Raw genomic sequence first — 19,708 nt, forward strand, 5'->3', positions numbered from 1 at the left:
AATTAACTTAAATCTGTGGCCCATTATTTACTGAACTCTCTGATAAAGAAAATTGATCCTTTCTATTTAATCTGTCAGACCACTCATAATTTTATATACCGGTAGTACATCTCAGTTAAATCTCCTATGAGTATATGTAAAGCAAAGCACTACAAGTTCTGGAATCTGAAATAAAAGCAGAAAATAACAGAAATACTTCTTACGGTCTGTTTTGTTCCAAAGAAAATAATCCAGGCTAAACAGCCACTCTCCATAACTAATTTTTCAGCCCTCTCAACATCCTCATAAATTTCCACCACACCCTCTCTAGTGTCATCACATTCTTACTGCGGTGTTCTCAGTAATCTTATTGTGGGTTAATTAATGTTTCCTACAGTTCTGGAATGACCTCCCTTCTCTATAAGCCAGACATGTACCAGTAAAAGCGAGTATCCTGTGTGCTGCCTTAGCCTGTTCTGCTGCTTTCAAAATTGGTGGATATTCCCTCCAAAATACTGTTGTTCCCCAGGATTAGTAAAGATCAAAGATCTATGGCAAGTGATTTGGTTTGGTAATCATTATCGCTGGTGAGCTCTAATGGAATTAACTATTCTTGTGTGATTACTTCAGGTTCTAACATTTTTTGAAGAGTTGAAATGCTAGTATTACCTCTGATTACAATCTTATATTTTCAGATGTTCAAATGGAAACACATTCTAATCTGAAATTTAATATGTATGCCTTTAACAATGATATATCCGTACCAACTGAACATAATAGAACTCTGACTCTTCACACAATCATGTGAAATGAAGCCATTCAATTATCTTAAATATCCCTCCAATTAGTCCAATCTGCTCTTTGCCAAAGCCCTGCAAACGTTTCCTTTTCAAGTGTTCATTGAATTCATTTTTCAAGTACTATTGATTCTGCCTCCACCGTCATTTCAAACACTGCATTCCAGATGTTTTAAAGCAACGATTATCGTCAAATGCATTCAGAAGCTATTTAACTGTGATTCTAGGAATAAGGTAAAGTTTTGCCAGAGTATATGGAATATGGAAATCATAAGCTTTGTTTTGGCACAACTTTTAAACATGTATTTTTGTTGCTAGAAGTTTGTTTTTAAAAAAATCAGTTCTTGCAGTGCCAATTATTATTGACTTTTTTATTTAAAGTATCTGGGTACTGTTAAGAATTCAGTATACATTGACGATTTCATGAATAAAAAGAATCAGGATGATTGGCTCATGTTGTTTTGATCAGCCACACAATAAAACTTTGATGCATAGAATATAGACAGCAAATCCAACAAAACTGGAGTACTTGGCTTGGTACCACATTAAATGATTAGCAACAAATTTTTTGATGATGTAATCAAAACACAAGATACTGGTGATAATCAGTAGGTCAAGCAGCATGTCTGGAGAGGGACACTGATTTAATGTTTAAGGGAGATGACAGCATTAATTCTGTTCTTCTCTCTCCACAATTGCTGAATGACTTTTTGAATATTTCTATGACTTTCTGTTTTTATTTTAGATTCCCAGCATCTTTTTTTTTCTCTTTCCTGATTAAGTGGTGTGTGTTTATAATTACAATACAACAGAGGTCAATGGTTAGCTCAGGGCATCAGAATTTGGAGTTCATTTCCAGCACCAAATGTAAGGAGTTTGTAGGTTCTCTCCCATGACCATGCTGGATTCCTCACAGTGCTTCAGTTTCCTCCCGTAATCCAAAGATGTACCAGTTAGTAGGTAAATTAAACACTGTAAATTATTTTGTGACCAGGTGGGTTGCTGAGTGGTGTGGCTTGCTGGGCTGGAAGGTCCTGTTCAATGATATATCTCTAAATAAAATTTTAAATACTTGCTCTGTTCATCAGATTGGTATAGCATGTGTCACTAGAATAAGTGTGATATATATAGAATAGACAGTTTATGCTGCAGTTGTTCCCTACAATTTGCAAAACCGTATGCAAGGTTGAGCAGTTCTGTCACTTGCTCGTTGGCATTTCAGGTTGACCTGTGAATGCACCAGACTGTTCATTATATATCCCTGTCATCTTTACCTGCAGGCAGCCTCCTCAACTTCCTCATCAGAATCATGTAGACAGAACTTGCTTTGCAGCTGGGTAACAAAAAGCTGGCACCTGGGCTTTCTCTTCTGACTCCTTTGGCACCCAGACTAATCTAAGCTACTTTATACAGGAGTAAATTTCCAGTGGCTGAGCTACTGGCTATGAGTCTGATGAGACACTTCTTTTAGACTTTTAAATGAAAGCTTTTGGCTCTCTGAGAGAAGGAAGGCACAGAAGTTGAATATGGTGAGAGGAGGGTAGAAGTTGGAGCTGCCATCTAATAATTAGACAAGATGGTGGGATGAGGGAAAAGTGAATGTGAGAAGGATGATCATGTATCATCAGATGAAATCTACGTCACTGCAGGCTGTTGCTCCAATTGTAATAGCTGAGCCATTGCAACTGTGCTCGTCCTCTGCCAATCTCCTGCTTATGAGCAGACTTCACCTGGAAAAAGACAGAGGGAGAATTGTATTTGTGGGTGTCTTCTAATATGGTGATCTCCTTGTTGAGGTTGAATAGCTGGTAGCATGTAAAAGCTGAGAGATGTACATGTAGTCTTGGGATAACTATGAAGTGCATAAGGGGGGAAGGTGCATAAGAATTTTGGATATTTGATTAATGTGGCATATATTACATAAAACAGTTGTGTGTGGCTTGAAGTGTAATTGTTGGTTGATGGCATTTTATGATGTTTTCACTAACTTTAACTGCATATATAAAATTGCTAAACTTCTTGTAGGACTGCATCCAACTTCATCTCAGCACTTCTTTTAGTTTCTTTGTTTGATATCTCCTCTAACTGACTATCCAACATAAGAGCTTCTTGGACCACAGTGTTTTGCAAACCAAGATTTCAAAAGCCTAAATTAGAATGCCCACTCTCCCCAATGAGCGGTTCTCAGACTCCCGGCAAGTTCCAAAGACACAGGGAATATTTTCACCACCAACTCCAATCACAATGGTGAAGCCATGACTTTAGTTAGTACTCACTGGCTTTAGTTAGATCTATGATCTAGTATAAAAATAATAAGGTTCGATAGTGGAAGTCATGTTAATGAAGTTACGGCACAATGCATGCCCTAAAGGTTCTCATTACCACACAGAATGCCCCTTCTTCACTTTTGATTTGTCAAGAACCAGAGGTTCTTGAACCAGTGAAAATGTTGCCCATCTTCAAGGAAGGTTTAAGTCATATAATTATAGAACCACAGAACACTACAACAGAGAAACAGGCCCTTCATCCCATCTAGCCTACAACTGAACTACTGATCTGCCTAATCCCACCAACCCGCACCTGGACCATAGCCCAACATACCCTTCCCATCCATGTACCTGTCCAAATTTCTCTTAAGTGTTGAAATCAAACCCGCATCCATGACTTCAGCTGGCAGCTCATTCCACACACTCACCATGCTCTGAGTGAAGAAATTCCCCTTCATGTTCCCCTTAAACATTTCACCTTTCACCCTTAGCCCATAACCTCTAGTTGTAGTCTCACCCAACTTCAGTGGGAAAAGCCTGCTTGCATTTACACTATCTATACCCCTCATAATTTTGTATACCTCTATCAAATCTCCCCTTATTCTTCCTTGTTTTATGGAATAACATCCTAAACTATAACTTAGGCCCTCAAGACCTGGCAACATCCTTGTAATTTTTTTCTGCACTCTTTTCAATCTTATTGACATCTTTCCTGTAGGTAGGTGACCAAAACTGCATACAGTATTCCAAATTAGGCCTCACCAATGTCCTGTACAACTTCAACATAACATCCCAACTCCTATACTCAAAACTTTGATTTATAAAGGTCAATGTGCCAAAAGCTTTCCTTATGACCCTACCTATCTGTGATGCCACCTTCAATGAATTATGGATAAAAACATAAAATGCTGGCAGAATTCAGCAGGCCAGACAGCATCTATGGGAGGAGGTAGTGACGACGTTTCGGGCCGAAACCCTTAATATCAGGAGTGAAGTCCACTCCTGATGAAGGGTTTCGGCCCGAAACGTCATCACTACCTCCTCCCATAGATGCTGTCTGGCCTGCTGAGTTCTGCCAGCATTTTGTGTTTTTATTTATTTCCAGCATCTGCAGATTCACTCATGTTGTCAATGAATTATGGATCTGTATTTTCAGATGCCTCTATTCTACTGCATTCCTTGGTACCCTACCATTCACTGTATAAGACCTGCCCTGCTTGGTCCTTCTGAAGTGCAACACCTCACACTTGTCTGCAATGAATTCCATCTGCCATTTTTCAGCCCGTTTTTCCAGCTGATCCAGTTCCCTCTGCAAGTTCTGATGGCCTTCCTTGGCATTCACTAATTTGGTGTCATCTGCAAATTTGCTGAGCCCGTTTACCACATATCATCCAGATAGTTGATATAGATGACAAACAACAATGGACCCAGCACCAATCCCTGAAGCACACCACTAGTCATAGGCCTCCAGACAGAGAAACAATCATCTACTATCACTCTCAGGCTTCTGCAAAGCCAATGTCTAATCCAATTTATTACCTCATCCTGAATGCCAAGCGACTGGACTTTCTTAATTAAACTACAATGCAGGATCCTGTCAAAAGCCTTACTGAAGTCCATGTAGACAATATCCACTATCTTGCCTTCATCAACTTTCCTGGTAACTTCTTTGAAGAACTATCTAAGACTGGTTAGACATGACCTACCATGCACAAAGCCACATCAACCATCTCTAATCAGCCCCTGTCTATCCAAATGTATATCCAGCCCCTTAGAATACCTTCCAGTAGCTTTCCCACCACTGATATAGAACATAGAACAATAATTTCCTGGCTTATTTTCAGAGCCTTTCTTTAACAACAGAACAATAGCTATCCTCCATTCCTCTGGCACCTCACCCATGACTAAGAACTTTTTAAATATACCTGTGCTAGGGCCCCTGCAATTTCTGTGCTAGCCTCCCACAGGTTCCAAGGGATTACCTTATCAGGCCCTGGGAATTTACCCACCCTAATTTATCACAAGATAGCAAACACCTCCTCCTCTGTAATTTGTATAGGGTCCATTATCTCACTGTTTCATTGCCTCACATCTATAGAATCTGTGTCCATCTCCCAAATAAACTTAGATCCATAAAATCCAAAGATCTTTCAGCTCCACTCATAGATGACTACCTTGATTTTCCAGATTTCCCAATTTTGTCCCTTGCTATCCTTTTGCTCTTAGTAATGTTGTTGAAGCCCTTGGGATTCTCCTTCATCTTGTCTGCTAGAGCAATGTGATGCCTTCTTTTAGCTCTCCTGATTTCCTTCTTAAGTGTTCCCTTGCATTTCTTATACTCAAGTATCTCATTTTCTCCTCCTTGTACCTGCTGTACATCCTCCATCTCCTTAACCAGTGTCTCAAAATCTCTTGAAAACGATGGTTCTTTAAACCTGTTTCCTTACCTTTTATTCTGACAGGAATAAAACATATTAACTTTTTTTCTCTTCTTTCTAGTCTCTTTCTGCAACAGAGCTTAGAATAGGTGTTTTTTTGGGATATGGTGAATGATATGATCTGCCCAACACAGTGGACTGGAAATAACCAGGACCTAGGTGCCTGGGTCCAGGCAAGGGCACTGACATTAGTTTGGTAATATTGATTTATCAATTGTCAATTGATCTAATGAGAACAACCTTATCATGTTGTTCCTGTTTAAAAATAATCTTATTAAAGATTGTACTAATTATTTTTATGATTATATTAGCAGTGATAAATGATACTTGAACTTTAGAAATATTACATTTGGTTAGCCCCGACCCACCCAGCCACATGGTTCAATGCCATACCTAGGAAATGCTAAGCTTTCATATAAGACAATGAATTAAATATAGTGTATCTATTGTATATAGATAATGTAAAATATCCTATAGCACACTGAAAAAGTGCAGAGAGGAATGGATGGTGTTTGGCCAACATATATTCTCTACTAATGTTGTCAAAGAAAATTAATTGGTTAGTCAAGTTATCATTGGATATGTAATCTTATTAATTTGTTTTAAACATCTGCCAACATTAAAAACAAAGATAATTCTCGTATATTGTTTGCAAAGTGGTTTGGAATATAAATACCATACTAATAGATTCACATTCAAAATATGACTTCTCTCTTTTCAATGTATTTAATTTGCAAAACATTAAGAGTTGTTTTTTCACTTGGTGATGACGTTAATTATACTGTTGTAGTTACAATCCTTTTCTGGCGCCGATAAGTCATGCAGGTCCGAAGGGAATCATTAAATATTTCCGTTTAGGACTACTACAGCTGGAATCCACAGTCACAGCCTTGGGTACTTCAATAATCAACATCATTTTAAGATGTTTAAAAATATTGATCCTCAAAATTGTCAGACCCCAGATTGCAGATTCAGGCTATGTGTGCTGTTCTCTTTAAGAAGAAGAGAAAAAGGAAATGAGGAAAGCATGCCAGTTTGCAAGTAAGATTGAAATGCAGAACCTTTGGACCCCCATTCCCTACTAACTTGCTGGCAAATACTGTGGTGCTAGAAAGTTAATGAACCCTGTAGAATCTTCTCTGTTTCTGCATAAATATGATTTAAAATGTGATCAGATCTCCGTGCAAGTCCTAAAACTAGATAAAGAGAACCCAATTACACAATCAATCAATCAATCAATAAATAAATAAATAAATAAATATTGCCTTCTGAAAGTTGTTTTGATCAAGGCATAGCTGTTTTTAAGCCATTCCTGTGTAGCTTTGGCTTTGTGCTTGGGGTCATTGTCTCACTGGAAAACAAATCTTCTTGCAAGTCTCATTTCTCTTGTATACTGCATCAGCTTTTTCTCCAGGATTTCCCTGTATTGTGCTGCATTCATTTTACCCACTACCTTCACAACCTTCCAGGGCCTGCTGCAGTGAAGTATCCCCACAGCATGATGCATCATTATGCTTCATGGTAGAAATGGTGTGTTCGGCTTACGCCAAACATAAAATTTAGTCTGATGGCCAAAAAACTCAGTTTTTCACATACCTAAAGAAGCTTTTTCTATCCTCCTTTATATTCGTGGCTAGTTTACTACTCTGTCAAGGGAAAACGTACCAGATTGAAGGATCAGCAGTGGAAAGGGTGCACAGTTCAAGTTGTTGGGTGTCAAAATCTATGAAGATTTATTCTGGGCCCAACATGATGCAATTACAAAGAAGGCATAAGAGTGGCTATATTTCATTAGCAGTTTGAGGAGATTTGGTCTGTCAAAGACTCCAACAAATTTCTACAGATGTACAGTAGAGAGCATTCTAATTGATTGCATAACCATCTGGTATGGAGGGGCTTCTGCACAGGGTTGGAGAAAGCTGAGGAAAGTTGCAGGATCAGCCAGCTCCATCATAGGCTCTAGTTTGCCCAACGTTGAGGACATCTTCAAAAGGCGATGCCTCAAAAGATGGCATTCATCAGTAAGGACTCCCGTCACCCAGGACATGCCTCCACTGATTCCTACTATCAAGGAGGAGGTACAAGAACCTGAAGACTTCATCAATTCCCTTAGGTACACAGTCATACAGTTTTATAAGAATATCAGCTGACAGATTGTCCCTAGCATCTTGGAGAACTTGTCACAGTTCTTCTGCAGACTCCAACTGTCTCGCTTCCTTCTGGAATCCAACAGCCACGATGATGTTGAGATCAGGACTCTGTGAAGGTTATACCATCTGTTTGCCTTTTCATTGAACATAGTCCTTTATTACATTGGCTGTGTGTTTGGGGTCATTGTCCTGCTACAGAATGAAGTTGTGATGGATCAAGTTCCTCCCTGATGATATTGTGTGACAGATGAGAACCTGCTTGTACTTCTCAGCATTGAGAATTCCATTAATTCTGGCCAGATCACCAACTCCATGCAGAAATGCAGTCCAAACATACAGGTAACATCCACCGTGCTTCACTCTTAGCTGCAGACCCTCATCCAAGTTGTATTGTCCAGCTCTTCTCCAGACAAACTGCCTCCTATTTGAGCCAACAATTTTAAATTTTGACTCACCAGCCCAGAGCACTTGCTGCTACTGTTTAGCACTGCAGGCCTTTGTTTTTGTGCAGAGGTGTATCTTGGCTTGGTTGGAGGGATGACTTTTTGACAGAAATTCTTTCATGAAGACCACTTCTGACAAGACTTCTCCAGACTATAGGGATGCATTTGGATTCAGCGGTTTCTGTGAGTTTACAGCTGATAACAGTGCTGGACTTCTGAGTTAGAAGGGTCACCAGTTTGATGTACTTACATCTGCTGCACTCAGTTTCTGTGGCCAACCACTACATTTCTGATCTTCAACCTTGCCCATTTCTTTGTGCTTCTTCAGAAGAGGTTGGACAGCACATCATAAAACCATGTCATTTCTGCTTGGGAGAAACATTGCTGATGCAGGATGGCTACCTTGTGTCTCGTTGCTATGCTCACTCTTGCCGGGTGTAAGAATTGATGATTTGAAAGTTAAACTGTAACACCTTCCACACCCTCACCTTTTAGTTTTGGTTGACCTTCGCCCAGTTTGATTCCTTCTACATCCGATTCAGTTTAGTTCATTCTTCTCATTATGTCATTGATCATTAGCACCTGTTTGTTACCTTTGTTTAATCATACACTGGTCTATATACCTACAAAGTAATCAGATTTTATTTGAAAAGTGGTCTATTATTTAATATGTTATCTTTCTTCAATGAAATACAAAAAAAAATCTCTGTACCATTTAAATTTTTACTTTTACTTTATTTTTATTGAGATACAGCACGGAACAGGCCCTTCCGGCCCTTCGAGCTGCGCTGCCCAGCAACATCCGTTTTAACCCTGTCTAATCTTGGGACAATTTACAATGACCAATTAGCCTATCAACCAGTACATCTTTAGACTGTGGAACACCCAGAGGAAGCCCATGCAGTCATGGGGAGAACGTACAGGCAGTGGCAGGAATTGAACCTGGGTCACTGGTACGGTAAAGCGTTGTGCTAACCACTACACTACCTTGCTGCCTGTTAGTAAACATGACAATAATAAACCAATGCCAGTTCAATTCCAATTCCTGGAAAATTACACTTTAAAATCTGAATTTAACCAGTGTTAAAATTACTGCTCAGACTAAACCTTTGAAAAATAAATGTTTGGAAATATAAAATTTTCTCTTTTTTTACTGACACACTAATTCACAAAATAAAAAATAAATAAAGGTTCAATTCCCGCCACTGCCTGTACGTTCTCCCCATGACTGCATGGGTTTAATCTAAAACAAAATTAATATAAAAAATCTTGAGTGGCTAAGACTTTTGAGCAGCACTGTATATATTTGTAATTTATAGGTGTTTAGTATTATGTTTGCATTGTACAGCTGCAACAAAACAACAAATTTCAGGATATATACCAGTGATATTAAACCAGATTTTGATTCTGATTATTACTTCCATTTTAGGTGTTGGAGAGGAGGTTGTTATTGGCTTTAAAGAAATGGGCTAGGAATCAAAATAGGAAAGCATGAGTTGGAGTAGTGAGAAGTAAAGGAAGAAGGAGATAAAGGTTTAAGAGGGTAATAGTGGATACATAAGGAACAAAGAATTGTACAGCACAGGAACAGGCTCTTCAGTCCATCAGCCCTGCCCCTACCATGATGTCAATATATTTAATCTAATCTGCATGTGATATGTAGCCCTCTACTTCATGCTACATGTTTCTGTCTAATTAATAGCTTTGTGGCCAAGTCTGAGGACAACACAAAGGTAGATTGAGAGGCAGGTAGTGTTGAGGAAGCAGGGAGTCTGCAGAAGGACTTTGACATATTAAGAGAGTGGGCAAAGAAGTGGCAGATGGCAAATAGTGTAGGGAATTATTGGTCCTGCACTTTGGTAGAAGGAGTAAAAGTGTGAACTAATTTCTAAATAGAGAGCCAATTCAGAAATTGGAGGTACAAAGGGACTTGAGAGTCCTTGTGCAGGATTCCTTGAAGATTAACTTGCAGGTTGAGTCAGTCGTAAGGAAGGCAATACAATCTTAGCATTCATTTTGATAGGCCTAGAATATACAATAAAAACAAAGATGTAATGCTGAGGCTTTATAAGGCATTGATCAGACTACACTTGGAGTATTGTGAACATTCTTGGTTCCTTATCTGAAAGAAAGGATGTGCTGGCATTGGAAAGGAGGTTCTCAAGCATGAAAAGGTTAACATATGAAGAGTGTTTGATGGCTCTGAGCCTGTATTCGCTGGAGTTTAGAAGAACGAGGTAGAATCTTATTGAAATCTATTAAATATTGAAAGGCCTACATAGGGTGAACATGAAGAAGATGTTTCCAATAGTGGTTGAGTCTATGACCAGGGGACACAGCCTCCAAATACAAGGATGTCTCTTAAGGACAAAGATAAGGGGTAATTTCTTTCACTAGAAGGTGGTGAATCTGTGGAATTCATTGCCACAGACAGCTGGTGAAGCCAAGTCTTTGGGGATATTTACTGGGTATATTTTGGGTATATTTATTTATTGCCCTTACTAATCAAGAGGCTGATAGGCTCTTGATTAGTAAGGGCATTAAAAGTCACAGAGAGAAGATGGGAGAATGGGGTTGAGAGGGAAGTCATGTCAGCTGTCATTGAATGGCAGAATAGACTTGATAGGCCAAATACTCCTCCTTTATCTTATAGTCTTATGGTCTATCTTTGCACTTTGAATAGTGTTATGAGATCTTTGATTTTCAGTTGAATGGTATTATAGGTCAGTTATATTATGAGCAGATATGTACCTACAATATAAACTAAGTAATGACTGAGGAACACTATTCATTCTATAAAGTTGCTGAAGTGGAATTTCACATTAATGCAGCAGCAAAAATTATGCTGATCCTTAAGATTGGATTGTGCAGCTGAATACAGGAAAAGGGAGTGAAGGGTTTAAGAACCAAGATGAGCAAATGTGATTAGGATTGTTCCTTCCAATGATAAATACCAGTGGGGACCATTGACTGTTCCTGTGTTGAACCTTAATTCTGTGCCTGGGAGGTCCATAGAACTGCATAACACAATGAGAGATCAGCTAGCCTAGTTCATAAATGAGAATTGCCGTGGTGCAGTTGGTACTGATTTCTGAGATTCCTTACAGTCAACTCCAAATGCAAAGAAAACCAAAACTGATTTGGTAAGATTGTTCAGATAATGCAAACAGACAAAATACTTCTGTAGTGTGTGCTAATAATTTGCTTTGGACAGTCCAAAGCTTTGAAATCCTTGTACATATAAGTTAGCAAAAACAAGTGCAGTCATTAATTTGAATCAGTAGTTTGTTTGGTGCTGAAATTAACTCCTGCCTGTTAAATATCAGACATGATTCAGCAGTTGCTCTCTTGTCCCTAATTCAGAAGGTTGTGGGTTCAATATCTACAGTAAAAACTGAATGCATCATCTAGGATCTCAAAAATGCTGTGCTGAGGAAGTATTCATTATCAGAGGTGCCTTCTTTTAGATAAGGTCCTATCTTTTCAATCAATGCATGTCTAATTTCTGTGGCAGTAGTCAAAAAGTGGAGGAGTCCTCTTGCTATCATGGGCACTATAAATTTCTTCACCAACTTCACTAAAACATATTATCAGTTCGTATCCCGTTGAAGCTCATGTTGCCTTTGTTTCCCTACATCATAACACATGAAAAACATTACAATAGCTTTGGGATGTTCTAAATAATGCAAACAATTTCGTTTTATATTTTTCTTATTTTTCCTGCCAATGAATTCCCATGTCAGACTAGCCTAGTGGCTAAATTGATTACTCTGTATAAATACATTATTAAAATAAAACATAACACTATTGTCATTCTTAGTAGTTGAGCTCAGGATTATTTGGGTTATTTGCAAACCCTTTCATTGCTTCGATCTCTTTTTCTTCTTTTCTAATTTGAATATGAAAAGCTTATTCAATTCAAAGGCCATCACTTTAATGACACTTGGCAGTCATTTGATTTATTAGGTTTAGAGGAAAAAAATCCACTAAATATTTCATCATGCCATGCTAATCCTCGTAATATTGCCAGATGAAGCCTTGTACCTGTATTAGCAGAGACAGAATGGTGCGTAATTTTCTTGTCATCTTTGTAAAATTTCCATGAATCTTCTGAATAATAAAACAGATTTCTTGAAATATTCAGATTTAGGTTTGCCGTAAAAGTAACTGAAAATACATAATAAAGGAAAAAGATTCATGGTTTAATGTACATTTCAAGGGTCCTAAAGGCGAGTAAGTGGAAAATTAACTTTTCACCAGAATGCCTCAGGTCATTTTACAGGATGAGACACCTATTCATTGAAATTGCAATAACTTTGTAACCTATTTTGTCTATTATTTTGTTTTATTATTGTCCCTACAGCCATCAGAAAAGATCCGAATTGAGATTGTATCTCTTACCCTAACCGAAGACAGTCCAATCCTTAAGGATGAAACTATTCAAAGATTGTTTGTTGAATACAGATTCTACAATTTGCCTGCTGAAGAAACACCATTGTCTCTTCCAAAGCCATGCAGTGGACAATGGATCAGTTATAATCACAGCAATGGTAAAGATAAAATTGGTTAAAGAGGGTAATTGAATATGATTCCTCCAAGGATTGCCATTTATAATTGCCATTTGTTAACCATTAATAATGGAGTCAAGATTGCCATCTAATTAAAATGATTCATTTAGCTATTTGCTATAAATAGAATTTTGAATTAAGTATATGTTATATTTAACGAGAATGAAGCCAATAAAATTAACAGTTGTCAGTGATAAGATATCGGCAATGGTTAATGATAGATCACAATTTTGGGAGTTGTTAATTCTGCTAATTTTTTTTCTTCTTTCTGAAGTATCTTATTACAAAGTAATTTGAAACACTCTTTTTGGAAGATGTGGAGAACAGTGGGATGACCATAGGTACATCTAAAATTAGAAAATAAATAATGTATGGAATAAATAAATAAATAGAGTTGATTAAAACTGATTCCTTACTATTTTTGCAAAATATTTACTGCAGAAAGATTTTCAGGAATCTCTTTAAAAATTATTATTGAACTATTATGTAAGTTTTGAGAACTTGTTTACACATCACTTCAAAAACAAAAATCAGTAAAAGAAATTATAATCAGCTTTGATAAGCACTTAACACAATAAAGAAGCTATCATTATTGATCATAATTTTTAAATAGATCACAATATAACAGAAACAGAATAATGATTTTAATAATTGGGCCTTATAGCCAATAAATATACAAAAGCTGCAAAAAGGTTTTAATGGGAATGCAGTTCTATAAATTATTATTTTGCTGGATTAATCCACAATTGCTTTTTTTTCACTTCAAGTTGTGAACTAGTTCCAAATAATATTACAATGCTAAAGTTTGAAAGAAGCTTTCAAAAACATACTTTGAAAATTCAGAACATACTTCTGGAAATACGCCAAGAATTAGAGTTGCTGAATTATGAATAGCGATAATTTCTGTTGCCTTAAGATCTTCAATTGAAAAGTCGCTTCAGTTTGTTTTTGAATTTGTTTTATTGGCGTACTATTTAATTTTAATTCTATTAAGCTGCAATTATGGAGGTTGCATTGCATTCTGTAATATATATGCAAGAATGCTTGCTTAAACACAAAAAAAATTATAATGAGGAGATCACTGGAGCAGCTGTGGCACCAGTAGTGAGAGTGAGGTCCAGTGGCATCAACAACAACATCCTGATAAGGAAATAGGATTTGAGGCAACAACACTGGGAGAGGGTCCTGAATGCCTTTGCAGTGAGAGCATGCTTTCATTGCAGGCTTTGTGTTGTGAAAATGTCAACTGCGCCACAAACCAAGTCATGGGAAAGGTGTGGAAACCTGTAGGCAGCAGCTTAAATACGTGGTCCTAAAGCAGCAGCATTAGGAGCAAGATCATGTTGGGATTAGCAAGATCCTTGGTGGAGCAGCAAAGCAAATATGGGTCATGGCAAGAAGTGAAGAATTCTGAAATTGATGGGTAGGACGGAAAAGCAGATATGGGAACAGCATACAAACGTGATTTAGGAGAAAGAATACTTAGACCCCGGAGCCTATCCCTGTCTCTTAATAAGATCACAGCTGATCTAGCTATAGCTTCAATTCCACTTTTCCATCAACTTCTCACCCCTTTGCATATCAATAATCTATATCCCTCTGCCTTAAAAATATACACTCTGCCTCCACTCTTTTGAGGAAGAAAGTTTTGAAGATTACAACCTTCTGGAAAAAATGTCATCTTGATATTTAGTCTATATACCTCTAAATCTTTACTATCCATGAGCCTTTTCATATCACTTTTAAGTGCTGAAATTGTACCAGTCTCTATTACTTCCTCTGGCAGCCGCTTGCGTCCCTTGTAAATCTTCCTCTCTCGTCTGCAACCTATGCCCTCTAGTTTTAGACTCCCTACCCTGAGAAAAAGACTGAGAGAATCCATCATACCTATGCTCTCCATATTTATCTAAGCCACTATGAGGTAACCCTCCATTGGCAAATCTTTAACATTGAAGTAGGAGCTTTTTGAAAATTATTTTTCTACATATCTCTATGTCATTAGCAAAATTAGAACACTTTTCTTTGGTGTCTATATCAATATCATGTATATAAAGTTGCAAAGTTGAGGGATGGGCAAGATCCTAAAGGCAGCGGCAATGGCAGTGGTGGTAGAGAAGTCCTGGCAGTAGAACCAAGTCCCAGAGGTTCTGGAGACAACAGCAGCTAGAGAGATCACCTGAAATCATCTTAGTGTCCCCAAGCCATGATCTGGTTCCCTGGTCTTGGGTCCCTGGTCAGAAATATACGGTTAATGTATTTTTTGGAATTCCATCACACTGTACCCTGTTGTGACAATATTCAAAAATGTTTCAAAGAAAGCAAAATCATGAAAGGTATTTTACTAGTGTCTTCGTTTCCAACTATAGAGCTATGAAAATCCTTTTATCAAAATTAATCCAGGTATTCAGATATATTGTAAACAATCCTCAGCTTATTAATAATATGTATAATTTGGAGATGTACAAAATTCTAGAGCACTGGATTTCCTGTGTAATCTGCCTAACAACAGAAATAGTCCACCAATGGGCAAATGAAAGTTTTGTAGTGAGAATAATTGTCAGTGGTACAGACAAATGGTTTATTGTAAAATTACATTGAATTCTCTTCCTAAATAAGGTGGAAACTAGATATCATAATGGAGAAGGAAAATCTAAATTCATGTCATGACCAGTGGTTTCATTGTACCTCCAGTTACAGAGAGTTTAAACAGAGATGCATACTTCTCAAAACTATCCTGAGTGTTCATGGGCCAAAAGAGTCAGTGAAGATTATCATTTCTTCAAGGAAACTGTGTGCACGTCCTTGAATCTTTTCCTCTGCCTACCTTGAAATCTGCTCCCATGACACAACTTGAAATAGAGTATCTGTTTCAAGAATTTGATATCAAGCATGTGCCTGTTATAACTGACTATCTGTGACTAGGGCTTCAGTGCCAGGGATTTTTACCTGGGTGCAAATTCTGGAGTTGGTGCACTTATAATTGCAATGGATTTGATGGGTTTTTTTTGTGAGGACAGTATTTGTAGTATATTTCCATTGTTTTGAGTTTACCAGCTGTACATTGTCCAGGTCATAGAAGTCCTTGTAGATCAGAAGTTTTGTGCCAGATCTAAAGTTTTGTTCTTCGAATACCCTTTTCCTCAAACAACCAAAGTTTGCACTGGGGCATTGAAGATGCTGGTGAATTTCATTGTTAATGTTGTAACCCTGAGCTTCCAGTTTCCTATCACTCTAATTCTCTGCCCCTTTTCCTTTCTGTTTTTGTTTTCCTACATCACTGCAAAAATGCCTCACATAAGCTTGAGGAAGACAGTATTTTCCTTTTGGATTTAGTGATGCCCTACAGATTCAATATTGAATTTATTAATTTCAGGTAACCTCTGCTTTTTTTTTCCTCTCTCCCCTGACGTGGTTGTAAATTCTCTGTTTCAATGTATTTCTTTTCCCTTTGCTATTTTCCAAGTGTTGAATTTTAAAGTATTTGTTCCCTTGACAACTTTTTTCTCCACTTTATCACAGGCATTCCTTCTGTTTTCCCCTCTCCCTCCCACTCCCCCCCTCCTCCTCCCTCCCCTCCCCCTACACACTCATGCTCTCTATCTCTATCTCCCCTCTTCCCCCTCTCTCTCCCTCCCCCTCTCTCCCCCTCCCCCTCTCTCCCCCTCCCCTCCCCTTCTCTCCCCTCCCCCTCCCCTTCTCTCCCCCTCCCCCTTTCTCTCCCTCCGCTCCCTCCCTTCCTGCACTCTCTCTCCCCCTCTGTCTCACTCTCATTCCCTCCACCCTACTTACCTACCCCACTGTTTTCTTCTTTTTCTGGTTATAATGGAGGGCCTTGTTCCCAAACATTTACTCTATATCTCTCTCCGTTAAAGCAGGTCCTGCATTCTGTGCATTTAGTTTGAGATTTCTGGTATGTATAGTTTGTTTTTTGCTCAGATTGAAATGAAACCCTGATTCAGTGACATTCTTTACAAAGTAATTTTTTGAAACTCCAGCTCACACATAGCCTCTTGTGTTAAATATTCATTATAGGAAGAAATAAGAAAATAATTAAAAACTAGCATTGAACTGGTCCATATTAAAATACCGACAAAATGCCATGCTGCAAGTTTTACTTAGTGCATTATGGGACAGTTCTGTCTCAGCAGAGTTGTGGCAGATGTAAAAAATTAAATTACTTGCAGAGTCAGGAAGGACAACTGCTCTGCCATATATGATCATTATCACCATCTCCATGGGTGAAAGAACATGCAATAAATCGTCTTAAATATATGGCAGTAAGTGGTGCCTGTTTTTCCAGTTGACACTGCCAGTGCCATTAACAACAAGTGACAGTTAGGTGGCACAGTCAAATATTGCCTGTATCATTTTCTGACAGTACACATATAAAGCTGCCACCAATATGACATGTGATCACATGATCTTAGATTTAATACAATGATACCTTTCAGCTTGCTATCTCTTCAAGGGTAAACATAGAAAGGGAAAGAAATGGAGGCTTTTATGTTTTTCTAAATGGAATGTAGAATTGTTGATGTCAGTTTGCATCAAATAATCTGGCATGTCTTTTCTTGACAGTGATCCATGTGGATAAAGAAAATAACCAGCAGAGGAGACAATTCCTTGGGTCAGTGCTTCAAGGTCTCGAGTCAAACCTCGAAAGGTAATTATTAATTGCAGTTATGTCACACCAGTTTTTTTCAGGATGCAATGATAAGAACTGCTGTGTACTATTTGAAAGTACTTTCAGATTACCTGTGTCTGAAAAATATTGTTCTAGCATGTCATTCCTTTTTAGAGCATTTTAAAGAATCACAATAAATAATAAAGTCCAAGTAAACCTTTCTCTTTAATATATTTATACCCTCATTGATAAAAAGAAAATCAAACTTTCATTTTGGAAATAATAATCTTTGAGTTATTTTTCAGCCAAGCTTATTATTATCAAGGAGGTCATTTAGTCCATGTTGGCTCCAAACAGAGCAGTGTCACCAGTCCAACTCCCCATCATTTTATTGTCCTATACCCCTTCAACTTAGTCCCTCGCACACATCCAGCAACTTCACCTTTTGATTCTTCAGCTACTTACCCATAGGGAGAAGCAATTCATAGTCATTAATTAACCTAACAGCAGCATTTGGGAAGAAACTGGAGCATTTGGAAAATATGCAGTCACAGGAAAATCTTCGGGCTGACAAGCTGTTGATGGTGATCTCCGTGTAAGGCCTCAACCATTTATATTAGTGACCTGGATGAAGGCTGATGTAAAAAGGCAAGTGGGAAAACAAGCTGTGAAAAAGGCAATAGGAGTCTGTAAAGGCTAGGTGAGTGGGTACAAATTTAGCAGTTTGAGTATGTGAGGAAATGTTAGATTATCCAAGTTGGATAGAAAAGTAGGAGAACTACAGAATGATGCTGTAAAGTCATATCAGAGTGTCTTGGTATGTCAAACATAGAGAGTTAATATACAAGTACAACAAGTAATTAAGAAAGCAACTGAAATATATTACAAGTAGAGTTAACTACAACAGCAGGAAAGTCCTGTGACAATTGGGTGTTGGTAAGACCACATTCTGAGTGATCAAATTACCTAGAGAGATATACTTGTTTTAGAGGCAATTCAAACTGATTCCAGGGTTGAAGTGGTTGTGTTAAGAGGAAAGATTGACCAGACTCACTGGAATTTTGAAGAACTGAAAGGTAGACTTGTTCAAACGTATAAAATTTGTAGGGAATTTGACAGTTTAGGTGATGAAAGAATATTTCCTAATGAGGGAATCTAAAACTAGGGAACATAAATTCAGTTTAAGGGGACCATACAACTGGCAAATATCTTCTCCTATTACCTCTAACAAAATCCATCTGCTTGTTGTTCCTAAAGATCTTTAGAACTTCTATCTAGGAGTAGATTTCACCAAAGAAAATATTATGGTGTTGGTCTATAATTTGGATTCCACTCACAAGTCTTTCCAGGCTCTCTCTCTACAATATCTTCACATACATCATTACTGCAAACTAATGCTTTAGCCTGAAACAGAACAGGTGAACCATGTTTCAATATTCGCATAATGGAATTGATGAGTTACTAGGCCAATATCTCTGATATACTTCCAAACCAACACATGACTTGCATTTCAAAAAAGTCACATCATTTGAACCATTACTGATTTTCTTTTAATTGTTTCACTTAGTCATTTCAATTATTTATGTAAACAATATTTGCTAATAGTTACATTAGACAGAAAAATTCTTTCAAGTGTGACAGAGAAAGATTTGTCATTTTAGTTTGAAGGTTTTAATTTGAAGATTTCAACTTTTTGCACAGTAGAGATTTCCACAGCACTCTTGGAGTATCTCTTGAAAAATTTATCTCTGCTTTCATTATTAGTATAAAGTTTACGGTTGTAAGTGATCCACCTGAAGATGAACAGGACCTGGAATGTGAAGATATTGGCTTTGCATATGTTAATCTGAGAGAGCTTTTCCTAAAGGAAGAGGACATTATTGAACAGGACATTGACAGTGAGTACATTTGAAAATGAGAGGACAATTTTGTTGGTTCAAGAACAAAATATATCACAGTTGTAGCAATTGCCCTAATTTAATTTATGGCCTGTATATCTTTGATAAAGCAATTTATTTGCTCTTTGTTATTAATAATTCAAAATGTTTCAATGTAATTAATAAGCATGCAGACAGATACCCTAAAGATCATTATAAGTCCAATACCAGTTAGTTTTGGTATAAGAATTCAGATAATCTATAAATGAGAATTTATGGCAAATATGAAAACTTTCATACAATCTACATCTTTTGGAGAAATGCACTGCAGGGTCTATTGCTGTTATGTTTGCCTTTCTTCATCAAAAGTGCTACCTTATTCTCTTTTAAGTTTTGCCTTCAGATGCAACCCTTTTTCCCAAAGGAACTAAAAGGAGTTAGAAACTTTAAAAAAAATAGATATTCCAGTGATGTACATAAGGAAGGAATATTCACAAAAATTCTCTGTGCCATGACACACTTATCAATCCCAAGAATGAAATAACAGTTGTCTGGTTTTGAATTG

General features: G+C 37.6%; 1 protein-coding gene across 4 annotated transcripts in view; it reads left to right on the forward strand.

The window, feature by feature from the left end:
* The window catches only part of rpgrip1l (RPGRIP1 like), a 177,296-nt gene that overhangs the window by 143,447 nt on the left and 14,141 nt on the right, over positions 1 to 19,708 (forward strand). For all 4 annotated transcript variants that reach the window (XM_073069985.1, XM_073069988.1, XM_073069986.1 and 1 more), the window contains 3 exons: positions 12,438 to 12,624; positions 17,221 to 17,305; positions 19,031 to 19,164. In XM_073069985.1, the coding sequence (XP_072926086.1) occupies positions 12,438 to 12,624; positions 17,221 to 17,305; positions 19,031 to 19,164 (406 nt within the window). The remainder of the gene's footprint in view (positions 1 to 12,437; positions 12,625 to 17,220; positions 17,306 to 19,030; positions 19,165 to 19,708) is intronic.

The sequence above is a fragment of the Hemitrygon akajei genome, chromosome 17 (genome assembly GCF_048418815.1).
Source record: "Hemitrygon akajei chromosome 17, sHemAka1.3, whole genome shotgun sequence".
Classification (NCBI taxonomy): domain Eukaryota; kingdom Metazoa; phylum Chordata; class Chondrichthyes; order Myliobatiformes; family Dasyatidae; genus Hemitrygon; species Hemitrygon akajei.